At 31.5% G+C, this 14,250-nt stretch overlaps 1 protein-coding gene across 1 annotated transcript; it reads right to left on the minus strand.

The window, feature by feature from the left end:
• Positions 1-564: 564 nt before the first annotated feature.
• LOC111790421 (protein AUXIN SIGNALING F-BOX 2) lies at positions 565-3,521 on the minus strand. The gene is made up of 3 exons (XM_023671307.2): positions 2,356-3,521; positions 1,643-2,138; positions 565-1,545 (listed from the first exon to the last, which is right to left on the minus strand). The coding sequence occupies exons 1-3, from the start codon at positions 2,805-2,807 to the stop codon at positions 775-777; spliced, it is 1,719 nt and encodes a 572-aa protein (XP_023527075.2). The 5' UTR covers positions 2,808-3,521; the 3' UTR covers positions 565-774.
• Between the last annotated feature and the right edge of the window lie 10,729 nt (positions 3,522-14,250).

The following is a 14,250-nucleotide window of genomic DNA, read 5'->3' on the forward strand; positions in this document are numbered from 1 at the left end:
CAATAATAACCACAATCATATACTTTTGGAATTGGAACCACGGATACTAATACTAGATTTCTTCTAAATTTGAGAACAACCTATTTGATCGATAACATGTATTTCCAAAGGTTGGAGATCCAAAATTTTCATCATCGGCATCTAAATCAGTTACATGGAAAATGGAATGGAATGCCATTTTCACTAATAATCAGGTGAACTTTGAAGCCGATAGCTTTTGCTATATTATACTAGTTGTAAGGTGGGAGTTTTTAGAATATAATATCAAAAATGGAAGAACGAGCTCTTTTACTCGCCCCTCTCCTTGTCTCTAAAGGGGCGTAAGCCCTGACCTTGATAGGAGATGAGATTCATTCACTTGCATTACTTAATGCCCTAACTACTGCTATGCAGCCTTACCACGAGGCAGAGGCGATCACATGTCATAACACACTTTTGGCACAACAAATCTACTTTGAAGTTAACCGATTCGCTCGGCCCGACCAATCTTCGGACGTCAGAATGTATGGGCATGGAGAGTCTGGGGTAGGAAGCAGAGCAATAGTAAGAGAGATTGAAGAAGCATTTGAGAAATGAGAAGTTGAATTGCAAAGAAGTCTGGCTATAACATCAATGCAGCTTAGAAATTGAAAAACTCCCAATAATTACAATAAACACCAAAATACACTAAACTCACGTAGCTAAATAAAAATCCCACTGGTCAGTTGCCCTAAAAACAGAAAGAAAGGTACAAGTAATTCAAAAGCGCCTTGGAAGGAAAGAAGTATCTTCAATCTACAATGTCCATACAAACTTAGGTGCATCTTTCCTTGGCCCTACTAATGTACGGTACAGATACATTTTCCCTACTTTCTGCCCGTCGTCACGGCATAATTCCGACAGATCGTTCTCGTTGATGATCTCCACGTTCAGCCTCGGCATCTTCTTCGCTAGCGTCTTGCAGCCACCAAGAGTAATCTCGCAGGAGGACATCCAAAGGGATCGCATTGTTTCATACTTCCCGACGTCCTGCAGAAGTGCCATGTCGCCAAACGGGCTGTCCATGATCTCGAGCTTGCGAAGCTTCTTGCAACCATTCAGTATGTGAATCATTCCCTTGTCACTGTCCCCAGCAAACGCTAACGAAAGCATTTCAAGATGCTTTGCGTATTTACCGATATAATAGAAGACCCGATCAGTAAGATGGCCCGAGAGAGATAAACGTCTAAGACCTTTGCACGCTTGAACAATCGCCCCAAAACCTTCATCCAGTGCATGCCCAGTTACAGGGTCCGGTTTCGTGGGGTCGAGGATGCACAACCTGAAGCGTATGAAGTTCGGGTTGTTCTTTGCTACAGCTACAAGGGCAGCATTCGTCATCTGATGGCAGAAGTACAATATCGAATGAAGTTTCGGGCAACCCATCGATATAGCGACCAATCCTTCTTCCGTGACAGCAACATTTCCAGCCCCAGAGAGGTCGGATGGGAACACCCTCAGTTCCTGCAATTCTTTACAAGTTGAAGCAACAACTTCCAGTCCTTTGTCACCAATACCATCCAGAATCTGTCAAGAATCAATCACCCAGAACATTTCTCATCATTCATCATATACATATACATATAAAGGTTTATATCGTAGAAGAAAGGTCGGATGATCGTACCCACAAGCGCTGAAGTTTATCGCAATACCGAACGACCTTCATGAGCTCGATGCCATGAAGCCCAGGAGCATAGCTCAGGTTCAAGGATGTCAAATTCGAGCAAATTGGATAAATGGAAGCCAGGCAGCTAGGAGAAACATCTAAAAATCCAGATAAACTCCTGATCGACTTGCATTTCAGAATGGTGTTCTTGAGATTGTCGTAGATCTCGGAATCTTGATCGTGAACGTAAGACCCCGTGCCCAAGTCGACGAGTTGAGGAGCACGAACCAATATATTTTGCAAGGTTTCGAGAGGCACAGCACGGTTCAGCCTCAAACTCTTGAGGTTAGGAGATCTCGCCACAAGCCTCTCAAGAGCGCCTAGATTTACTTCTCCTCTTAAGCAAGCAAAATTCAGAGAGACAAGCGATGTGCAGCTCTCAGGAAAGCAGCTAAGCCAGTAATTACTATGGTCATCAATTTCATTCTCTTGCAGGTCGAGCTCCCTCAGAAACCTAACCCGAACGAAATCGCCACGACGAACAGATAGGAAAATGCATCAAAAAAAGCATAATTTCATCACCAAAAACCCTACATAATCAATGATCTATCTACACAGAAGCTGAAGAACATCTAACCTTAAAATGCTCAGCTCAGACAGAACAAAAGTTTCAGAAACCAATACAGAGCCACAACAAGCAAGAGTAATTAAAGGGTTTCTTTGTTCTTTACCTGCAATTGGCAGCAATGGCGGCAAGGCCATTGGTAGTGAATCCCTCACAGCTGAAGAGGAGCAGGGACTTGAAATTGGGGAAGGATCGGGAGAGTAGCTCAAGACTCTCGTCGGTGACGACCATCCGCTTCAGACGGAGCTCCTCCAGGGCAATCCGGCGCTTGGCGAAGGCTTGGATCCAAGGGTGAACGTAGCCGCCCCAATCATGAGGAACCAAATTGAAATCGGCGAAATGGGGCTTTCCTTTTAGGGTTAGGGATTTAACGCAGGGGAATCTTCCGATTAGCCTCTCCGGCGTGATCGAATAGCAATTTCCGACGAATACCTTCTGCCGGCTAAATCTCTCAACTCTGTACCATAATTTGCACACCAGCGACACCGCGTTCCGGTCACGGTGAGACGTTACATAGTCGAAAACATGTTCTAAAACTTCGTCGGGAAAATAATTCATGATTTCTCAGCATCCAAACGGAAAATTCCCCAAAAACTTTCCAGGAAAAAAAAAATTAAAAATGGACGCAACTTTCCCAAGGGAAAGGAAAAAGAAGAACCAAAAACTTTCTGAGAAAAAATATATTTAACTTCCGAAAAGAAAACGAGAAAAACTCTCTTTATCCAGCACCATTACATACCGTAGGAGGAAAAAAAGGCTCGAGAAGCCCTAAATAAAGAAAGAAACTCAAAAAAAAATCCAGAAATTCAAACAGATCTCCAACAGATTCTCTAATGAAACTCAAAATCCGCGGCGAAGTCGACAGATCCAAGGAACTGAAGAGAATATAAGAACAAATCTTGCATCTCGACCAGTTCAAAAACCTAGATCTGCAATTGCAGAGAGATTGGGGGAAAGAAAGTGGAATATTCTGAAGAAGAAACTCAAAAACCAACAAAAATGGCTGCAGTGGTCGAAAATGGAGGAGAGAATTTCAGGCGATTGAAGAAGTCGGGATACAAAAATGAAGATGATGACGACGAATGAAAAGCGAACCGAGTTCGAAATGGAAACGATTAGATCCTTTGAACAAGAACACAAACAAATATGTACAGAAATTAAACTCCGGATTCGATTCTAATGATGAAGATGAGAGAGAGAGAGTGACGGACAGAGAGAGAAAACAAATGCAGAAGAACAGCGTCGTCTCTCCCACTCAAAAACGAACTGGTGATGAAACAGAGAGAGAAACAGAGAGAGGTAACCATGGTTAGTTTTTAACCGGAGGTAGTTTAACCATGGGAACATGCATGTGTCCTTATCTCTTGTTTCGAAGAGAGAGAGAGAGAGAGAGGCCCCCACACTGGCTCTTGTCTAAAATTTAAATTATTTAAATTTAAATTTAAATTTTATTTTTTCTTTATTTCATTCTCTCTCTATCTTTATCTGTAAATGTATGACCATATCCCTGCCAAAGTCTTTTAAATGAAGTGTCAGATAAATGCCACTGGTTTTTGCAAGAAATTACGGAGTCTGCCATCGGTAACTTTCATGAGGCTATGATACGCTACGGCCGTTCCTATGTTAGTGTGATCCCGCTCACGGAGACACGTCCATGTGGGTCGAATGTTAATGACTCAGCTTAGCTGAGCGAGTAATAGTTTTTTTCCCTATTCGCAGCAGTGGGCATTGCCTTTGGTTTTAAAAATATTTTTTTTTTAAATCTCCCACGTGGGTCCCACGAATATTTTTTAAAAATTCATTACTTATTTTCAAACATTAAATTAATATTTATTTTTATATAAACAATAAAAAATAAAAAATAATTATGAAATTAAATATATATAATTATATCGTAAACAATATTTTATTTTATTTTATTATTATTTTTTTTTTTGCTTCTTACCCTTGATTTTTTATAAAATGGGTCGAGATTTTTACTTTTATTAATTACTCGTAAATGTATTATACGTTTAATAAAAAAATGTGAAATTTGCAATATTTTATTTTGTCAAATTCAAATTTTGCTAAATAAAAGTTGGATTATTCTTCTTTATTTCTTTTAATATATCACAAAAATATATAAATGTCATTTAAGAATATTTAGATTCTATTTATTAAATATTATGCGAGTGGTGCAATATTTGACATGAACGGCCCAGCTTACGATAATAGTTTGAACGAATCAAAATTCGATAATATCGATCAAAATATTTCATATTTTTAATTAAAATTATATAAAATAAATATATTATCATAATTAACTTTTTTTTTTTGTAACAAATTAACTTTATTTTATTACTTTTGTAATGTCACATGTTGGAATTATTAGAAGATGATCAAATCTTGTGTAATGTACGAAGTTTGAAAGCAATAAAAACCTTAAAATTTTGGCCATTTAAAGTTGAAACCATAATCTAAGAAAATTTTGAACAAAATCATATCATATTTGGATTTTGCTTTTAAGACTAACTAAAATAATGATTTCAAAATACAAATAAATAAATTAATTATTGCATTTTTTCTTAAATTTAGCCTTTGGAAGTATATATATATTTTTTCAAAATGATTAAAAATAATAATAAATAATTTATAGAGAAGACTATCTTAAAATTTTATCAATAAATTATATTTCATAATCCGATAATATAAGACTTAAAATTTAGAATTAATGATTTTCGGAAACTATTTTTCGTCTCCACTTTTTATTTTAATTTTTGTTCTCACAAAAATTTTCAGTTCTTTCTTATAGTGATCGAGCAAAGAATTTGTAAGAATTGAATTTATTGTATGAATCAAATCTTTTTTAAAAAATTTATTTTAATTATTTTTATATTTGTCTCGTACATTAAATATAAATGTGATATTGTTATTTAAAAGTAAATAAATAAAATTCACACAAAATGGTGTAAAATTTACTAATATTTACTTTTTACATGATGACGATGATGATTCAGTGCGATATGGTGTACGGTACTATAGTGCAATAGTCTAACTTTATTGGTTGCATCAGAGGGTTCCCTCATCTTATCCAAATCAGTCGGTCACTATGTCGCTGAGAGAACTTCCACGCGCCCCACTAACCACACCCAACACGCGCCCCTTTTTTCTCCTCTTAATTATTTTTACATTTTGGTCCTAAGTTTATTTATTTGTTTAATTCTTGTTTCATAACTTATTTTATTTTTTTTATTTTTGGTAATTAAAAAAATTACATGCATGTTTTTTTTTTTTACCATTTTGGTTGGGTTGAAATTTTTTTAAAAAATCGAAAATTATGATCAATTCACATGTTGACTTTTTTTTGGTCGGATTGACCTAATATACCCGAAAGAAAATAAAGTTACAATCCAACCCTACCTATCTTAAATTTATTCAGTGGCATGACCTTCCACCTGGGTCTTGACCTCTGCCTGGAGGCCTCCTCGACCAAAATAGATAAATCATCTTGGTATAAGATCGACATAGACTCAACAATATTTGACATATCAAAAAGGTAATAACAATAACCAAAATGTATTTTTCTCACGGAATATTAAAATTAAAAATGGCAGTAAAATTTGGTGGAATAAAAAAGAGGTATATAATGGAATGATTAATGGAGTTGACTAATCCAATCCCAAACTCATTAATCCACCTTTAATCTCTATTAGTTATTATTATTATTACCCCAAACTCCTTCCTATCAACCCCCTTTTGATTTTTACATTATTACAGATTTTCTCTTCATTGCCTCTTAACCCTCCCTTTTATCCCTCTATTATAACTCGCCCCTCATCAAAGTTAAATTCATAATTTAACAGGTCGGTCGAGGATTCAAACCTCTAATCTCAGGTCATGTGTTTAGAACAACGGAGGGTTCTAATCACAAAGTATTTGTCATATAGGTCTGAATGGGACATTCAATTGCTTAAATTTGACATATTTGGAGGACGCAAAGAGTGACATTGATATGAACTGAGAGACATCAATCATACAATATACTTCAATGAAGATGTGAAGAAAAGGTTGTCAAAATTATCAAAATATGTTTCAATTCATGCTACATTGAAGAAGAATAAAGTTTGATTGTTGTAAATTTTGGGTGGGTTATAATTTAGAGTTATTGTATTTTAAGACTTTTTATTTCATTTCGGTTACATTTACATAATGGCTAATTATGGCCATAAAGTGTGAATGTTACAACTTTTGGAATGCCTTTAATAGTTTCATTTTGAGGCTATATAAAGCCATGTATGTTGTATTTGTAAGGTAGACTTGGAAAATAGAGTAAAAGAAGCATTTGTGCTTTTCTTTAGCCAATGGCTAAGTTTCTTTGCAATTCTATGTAGTTTAGATTGCATGTAGAATCATTCAAGCTCGACATGATCAATCTTGCTTGTGGAGTGATTCGAATCTCAAACAAGTGTTTGAGATATTTGATCAACAAGAGTCATTCAAGTTAGACATGATCGATCTTGCTTGTGGAGTGATTCGAATCTCAAACAATGTTCTTGCCTTGAGATATTCGATCAACAAGGTAATCCGAATCTTATTCCCCTTGTAGTTGATTCCTTATCTTATCAGACATGTTACAACAACATTAAAATTCAACCGAGCGTGATTCGGGTAAAAAAAATAATAATAATAAATAAAGGTTTGAAAAGTATGAGTAATTTGTTGTTGATTATATATATAGATATATATAAGGTTTTGGGTTTGGGGGGGGGGGGGGGGGGGAGGCATGTGACAGGGTAATGCGGTTTGGCGGATGGTTTGTTTTATACGGCACAAACGTGACAAATATCCATATTATTATACAATTTTTTCAAACCCTAAAACCTACCTAATCAAACCCCTTTGGATCACAATTCTGAAACTCTGTTAAGTCAAATATTGACGCACCCAATTATTTCCCAAATCTGCTCCCAATTTTTATTTTCTATGCCTAAATAACCAACACCATGCCTCCTGCATTTACGATTTATTATTATATTTTATGCTCCATTTTTCCTTATTTTATTTCTATATTTTTTTTTTCATAAAAAATTATATATATATATTTTAATTTAAACGTAAATTAATAAAAATACCTCGGAAACATCGTTCAACTTTGAAAAGTTTCAATAATACCAAATATATACTTCAATTTATAATATATAGTTACTTTTAGGAGTTGTATTTAATACTTTTAATTTTTTTAAAAAAATTTAATATAATAAATTTCAACTTTGAAATAGATAATTTATTTATTTTCCGTTTTTTTTTTTCGCTCATGATAATTATAAAGAAATTGATTTAAACGGTAGATAAATAATTTATGACCACATATTAAAAATTTAGAAGTATTAATGATAGAAAGTTAGTAGGTCTATTTAAAATATTTTTAATTTTTAAAAAATAAGATTAAGGGTATTTTTTAATTTTTTAAGAAAGTTGAAGAGTATTAATGAAAAATTTAAAAATTTAAGATTTTTTTTTTAAAACAAATACTAACAATTTTCATTTAAAATTAATGATAAATGGTATTTTTTTTATAAAAAAAAATTAAGTACTACTCCAAAATTTAGAGATAATTTAAATATTTTTATTAAATTATCAAGCGTTATTTATGCATTGAAATAAAATTAATATTAAAATTTAACGACCGAAATAAAATCATCTACAAAATATTCAATTATTTTGAATATTGATGTTGGATTTTAAAATTGAAATGGGACTTAATTTTTTTTAAAAAAAAAAAAATCTGTCAATAATTTCTTCATGTTCAAGAAAATTTAATTCTAATATTTATTTCCCTCGAGCTGATTTTCGTTCCATATTAATAAACAATAAGAATAATAATACTTTTTATTATTATTATTATTATTTCGTTTTAAAATAATAAAAATAACTTCCAATAATATAATATAAAAAAATTAATTAATTTTACTTTTGTTTTGTAGACCGTTTTTCCACTCTGTTTCACATCTCTCGTGCTTTTGTCATTTCATTAAACAGAGTCCACGGGACCGTTTGAACACATTTTTGGAATATTGGAAAAAAATATATATATTTTAGACTATTTTTTATAAATTTATTCCCTTTTTAAATTATTAAATAAATCCAATCAATAATATTCTTTATATAATATATTTATTCTTCTATTGTACTTTCCAGTAATAGAACTGCACGTACTTTTCTAACCCTGGTTTATCTATGGAATGTTATTTTTATAATTACATTATAAATTTTTATTTTTTAAAAATTAATATTTTAAGTTTTCTAAAAAATTTAATTAGATAAAAACGATTATTATTTTTTAAAACATATTTGTATTTTTAATAATATTTTAAAAATATTCTTAAATTTTAAAAAGTTTTGTTGATACCATCCATTAAAAAAAATTAAATATCATGATTTTTCATAATAAAAATTTAATAAAGTAATTAAGGGAAGGAAAAAAAAAACATGTTTTTACCTTTACATTTTTCTTTAATAGTTTGTAAGAACTTTCACTTATTTATCAATATATTTAAAATTTTAAACTTTAATTAATTTATTATATATAAATTTAAATATCATCTTTAAAATTTTAATTTTATATTAATATATTTATGAATTTTAAAAAATTGATATATCAAAAACAGTTTAAAATATTCATTCATTGAATATAAAAAATGGAAATTTTTTGAGTAATTATGTGTTTTATAATATTATTTAATTATGTGTCATTTTTAATTAAATAATAACATATAACGTCTGACGCTCTTCAGTCAACTCCTCCTCCTTCGTGATCTTCTCTGTCCTTAAACTACATCTTACTGTGAGTGTCCATGAGTTTCGAACGTAGTCGCAATTTATTCATATATCCCTCTTTTACTCGAGTGTCACATGCACACCAGCTTCTGTGTTGGTTCATCCTTGAACCCATTTTATTGTGAAGTATTACTCTAATACCATTTATAACGCCTCATGTCCAAAATTCGAAATCATAATTCGACACCTAATAGTCCCGACGTTTCATGCATCCCCTCTCCAACCAATATGAGATCTCTCAATTGGTTGAAAACTTTTTAAAAGTGTAAAACCTCGAGCTATTACAATTCACAACATCACAAAGAAAGAATTTCTGTGTAGAGCATCGATAGGTACACCGTTGAATTCCAAACTTACCAAGTCACGGTCGAAGATCACCTTCTTGTTTACAACCAAAGACGGCGTTAATTTGGTCTTGCTGGTCGGACACAAATTTATTATTCATTTAAAAAATAAAAATAAAAAAGGTCATATAATTATTAAATATAATAAAAATACTTAATTAATTAGGGATAAAAAATAAAAATAATAATAAATAAATAAACCAATCATTATTCAACGTAACAAAACTTCCCTTTCTCTTTCAATTCATTTCATTTTTCTTTCTTTCTTTTCTAAGTTAGAACCGTACGTCTTATCTAAGAGCCGTAAGCCACAATTAATTGATATCCATTTTCTAGTCAAATTTTTATCTAATCTGCCACGTGTTTATTCTCTATCATTTTTATTTTTTTTTTATTTTTTTTTTCTTTTAAATTCAAGCACATGGGTTTTCTTAAATAAAAATCATTTATTTATTTAAATTTTTCATAGAATATAAACTACAGTTATTCCATTATTTTTGTATTATAAAACGAAAATTCCATTAAATTATCAATTAAATTATATATTTAATGAAGTATTATGACTTTTTCAGTGGTTAAAAAATAAAAGCGAGCAATAAAAAAAAATTGTAAAAATAAAATAAAATAAAAGGAAGTTGGACTCGGTCTATTCGTTGGGCGTCTGTCAATGTAACACCATTTTCCTAATTTTATAATTTAAAATTCAATTGTCATGTGAGAAAATAAAATAAAATAAAATAAAATAATTAATTAAACAAAGATTTAATTAGGGAGTGGGAGAGTGGTTATATAGCCTGGCAAATTTTGTCTGATATTAGACGTACCACCCCCACTCAATAATAAATATATATATATATATTTAAGTGAAATAGATGACGTGGAAAAAACAATCCAGTTATATTAGCTGCATAACTGATTTAATAAATTTATTATTTAGTTTAAATTATTATTTTAAAAAAGATTTGTAATATATAATAAAACCATTAATATATGGTTTTTCCCTGGAAAAAGGAGATATTTTGTAATATAGGATCTTCTCGTACCTAATTATATTTAGCAATATCGTAATATTTAAAAGCAATGCAAGATTCATGGAGTTAAAATAGAAAATAATTAAGGATTTTTAATGAGAAAATAATTATGGAAATTAAATAAAATAGCAAAATAAATAATTTCCACTTGCGTGGGATTATGGATTCAGTTCTTTAAATTCAAAGCGGAAAAGAGAGACCGGGAAGTGGAGCAATAATCAATACTAATAATACTAATAATATTATTATTATTAATTATGATAATAATAATATTTTAAATTAATAATAACTATTTTAAGAAAAATCATTATCGTTTCTCTTTGATTGCTCCTTTGGTGATGAGATAGACCATGTGAACTACGTGGGTATTTCGTATTTGATTTTCATATTAGGTCAATTTAATTTTTTTTATTTTAATTTACAAATTTTATCGCTCACGTTTTCTATAATATAAGATTCAAGCATACTTCAATATTGTCTGTAAAGTTTGAATCTTACACGACTGACTTGTTCGTTGAGTTAGAATAAGTGCCTCATAATCGATGTCTCGCTGTCATAAGAGAAGAGAGTAATAATTTGTCTGTAAAGTCTGAATCTTACACGATGACTTGTTCGCTAAGTTAGAACAAGTGCCCACAATTGATGTCTCGCTGTCATAAGAGAAGAGAGTAATAATTTGTCTGTAAAGTCTGAATCTTACACGATGACTTGTTCGCTGAGTTAGAACAAGTGCCCCACAATTGATGTCTCGCTGTCATAAGAGAAGAGAGTAATAATTTGTCTGTAAAGTCTGAATCTTACACGATGACTTGTTCGCTGAGTTAGAACAAGTGCCCCACAATTGATATCTCGCTGTCATAAGAGAAGAGAGTAATAATTTGTCTGTAAAGTCTGAATCTTACACGATGACTTGTTCGCTGAGTTAGAACAAGTGCCCCACAATCGATGTCTCGCTGTCATAAGAGAAGAGAGTAATTCAATTACAGAATTTTCGTATAAAGCTAGCTGGATCACAAGATTTCAAATTATCGAAGTATGATCTATCATAACTTCTAGAATCCAACACCTCCACTTTGTTCGACATTTGATGATTCTATTGGCATGACTAAGTTTAGGGGTATGACTCTAATACCACGTTAGATGAAAACGACTTTCCACAATGGTATGATATTGGTCACTTTGAGCATAAGCTCTCGTGGTTTTGCTTTGGGCTTCTTCAAAAGGTCTCGTGCCGCTAGAGAGAGTATTTCTTGATTATAAATTCATGATCATTCTCTAAATTAGTCGATGTGGGACTTTTATCCAACGCCCTTTGCTTTACTCGAACGAACACTAGAAATAGTTTTGATTTCGACTTCGAAGTATGAGTTTGAGGAAATTAAAATCATATGTTATAATATTGAATATGATTTAAGTTGGAAAATAAAAAATAAATTAATGAATATTGAGAATGAAAATGTTAAATTTGAAGTTAAAAGAGGGAAGCATGCGGCATGATAGCGCATGGGAGAGGTACGTGGTCCTAAAGGATTGGGCGCCCTACCTACTTTTGACTGTTGAAATGGATTGGGAGGAAACAAGTAAAATAGAAGAAAAAGTAAATAAATAAATAAATAAATAAATAAATAAATAAATAATAATAATAATAATAATAATAACAAACAAACAAATAAATAATATATCCTTTAATTTAATGCCCCATAAATATAACTGTGGTCCCTTCTATTCTATTGGCTACCTAGCTTTTCTTTCTTTTCTTAAATTTCATTTTATTTTTTCTTCTCCTTCCAAAATTTAAAATAAGTAAAACTAATTTTCAATTATTCTTCTAATTTTTTATGAAATTTTTTATTTTTATTTTTTAATATCGGGTAGTTAATATTAAATATTAGAAGACGTGGACAATTAACCATAATAGAGAGTACACGTGTTAGATTGAGTTGTGTTAGGAAAATCTTTTAGACCAACTCGAAATTTCGATTTGGTTGGATAGGTGACCCGAACAACTTGAATAAAGTTCATAATCCAACTCAACCTTTTATTTTTTGGTTGGGTTGTCTATTTTATTTTAATTATTTTAAAAATTCTACTGATCCATAATAACCCGATATTGAAATATAATAGTTAGAGTATATCTTATTTATAGAATATATCTTAGATATTATATCTTAATATTCTTTATTTATGATTTGATTTACCGTATATTTTATTTTATTATCAATATTTAATTATTTTATATTTTCCTCATTTGTCCTAGCTTGTATTGTATTTAAAGGATATCAATATCAATGAGAATACACACGTTTTCAATTATATTTCTATTTCTCATTCTTAACGGCCTATCAGAGCATCATTTTTAGTATATTTTATTTTATTCTCAATATTTAATTATTTTATATTTTCTTCATTTGTACGTGCCAGCTTGTATCATATTTAAAGAATATCAATATCAATTAGAATACACACCTTCCCAATTCTATTTCTATTTCTCATTCTTAACAGGGTATCATCAGAGCATCATTACCCAAAAAAATTTCAACTCGTGAACTGACCCGAATTTTCGATTTTCTAAAAATTTAACTCACTGAAAAAAAATTTAGTTTTTCATTAATAAAATTTTGAAAATATATTAACATTATATGAAATTATTATTATTATTATTATTATTATTATTAGTTCACGGAATTAAACATAATGCTGTTTAAATGAAATATTTATTTAAAGAGTTTAGGGGCGAAAATGAAATATTCATAAAATTGAAGACTAAAAGTGAAATAATTTTTTGGAGTGAAATGAAATGGGAATGAATAGGTGGGTGAATTTGGCAATGGACCACGTAAATGGGAAATGCTGGCATCATTCCATTCTCTGCGTTTGATAGGGAAATTTCAAGGCAGTCCCTAACGCCTTCCCTTCCCCTTCTGCCAATTCCATATTTTTATTCTTTTTAACATTTAACCCTTTAACTTGGATGCTATGCTTTGCTTTGCTTACATCTCCTCCTCCTCCTCCTCCTATTATATTATTCCAATTTAAGGTATTACATTTTTGTCATTTTTTATACCTATTTTTACCGACATCTGTCGAGAATTATTGAAATCAGTAGTATGAGGAAGATCATAGGTTTATGAGTAAAAAATACAATCTCTATTCTTATGAACGTTTCTCGAGAAATCAATCCCTTAATTTAATCTTGTCAATAAAATTCTCAGGTGCCCTGTTGGATGAAAGTCTCACATCGGCTAATTTAGGGAATGATCATGGGTTTATAATCAAATAATACTATCTTTATTGTAACGAGGCATTTTGGGAATTCCAGAGCAAAGGCATGAGACTTTCGAGTGTGCGCTTTGGAATCTTTTGAAAAAGCTCGTCGATTCTTCCGTGAAAAAGGAACTCCAGCCCGAATAGGGGAGGCGTGGAACATCTTTGACCGTCGGAATCAAATAACGGTTAAGGAACTCTAGCCCGAACAGGGGAGGCGTGGAACATCTTTGACCGTCGGAATCAAATAACGGTTACATCCACGACACATTAGGAGGACCTCAAAGAGCCCGCGACTGCCCAAATAAGATAAGGAAGGCCACAAACAACAAGACTTTTTGGGGAGAATTTTGAGTTCTCGCTTTTCTGTGGAGTAAAGTGAAGAAGAAAACAGATCTCACTCACGAACCCATTTTATGCTCAAAGTGGACAATATCATACCACTGGAGAGAGTCATGTTCATCTTATCAGAGTCATGTCCTAAACTTAGTTATGTCAATAGAATCCTCAAATGTTGAACAAAGTATTGTGAGCCTCGAAGGCATC

Source organism: Cucurbita pepo, chromosome 3, assembly GCF_057944985.1.
Source record: "Cucurbita pepo subsp. pepo isolate OVF chromosome 3, ASM5794498v1, whole genome shotgun sequence".
NCBI classification, from domain to species: domain Eukaryota; kingdom Viridiplantae; phylum Streptophyta; class Magnoliopsida; order Cucurbitales; family Cucurbitaceae; genus Cucurbita; species Cucurbita pepo.

Excerpts from the sequence above, each read along its gene's own strand:
- LOC111790421 (XM_023671307.2), bottom strand. The coding sequence starts at position 2,807 with ATGAATTATTTTCCCGACGAAGTTTTAGAACATGTTTTCGACTATGTA. Across the intron at positions 2,139-2,355 it reads GCCATTGCTGCCAATTGCAG|GTTTCTGAGGGAGCTCGACC; the intron begins GTAAAGAACAAA and ends CGTTCGGGTTAG. Across the intron at positions 1,546-1,642 it reads ATAAACTTCAGCGCTTGTGG|ATTCTGGATGGTATTGGTGA; the intron begins GTACGATCATCC and ends GATTCTTGACAG.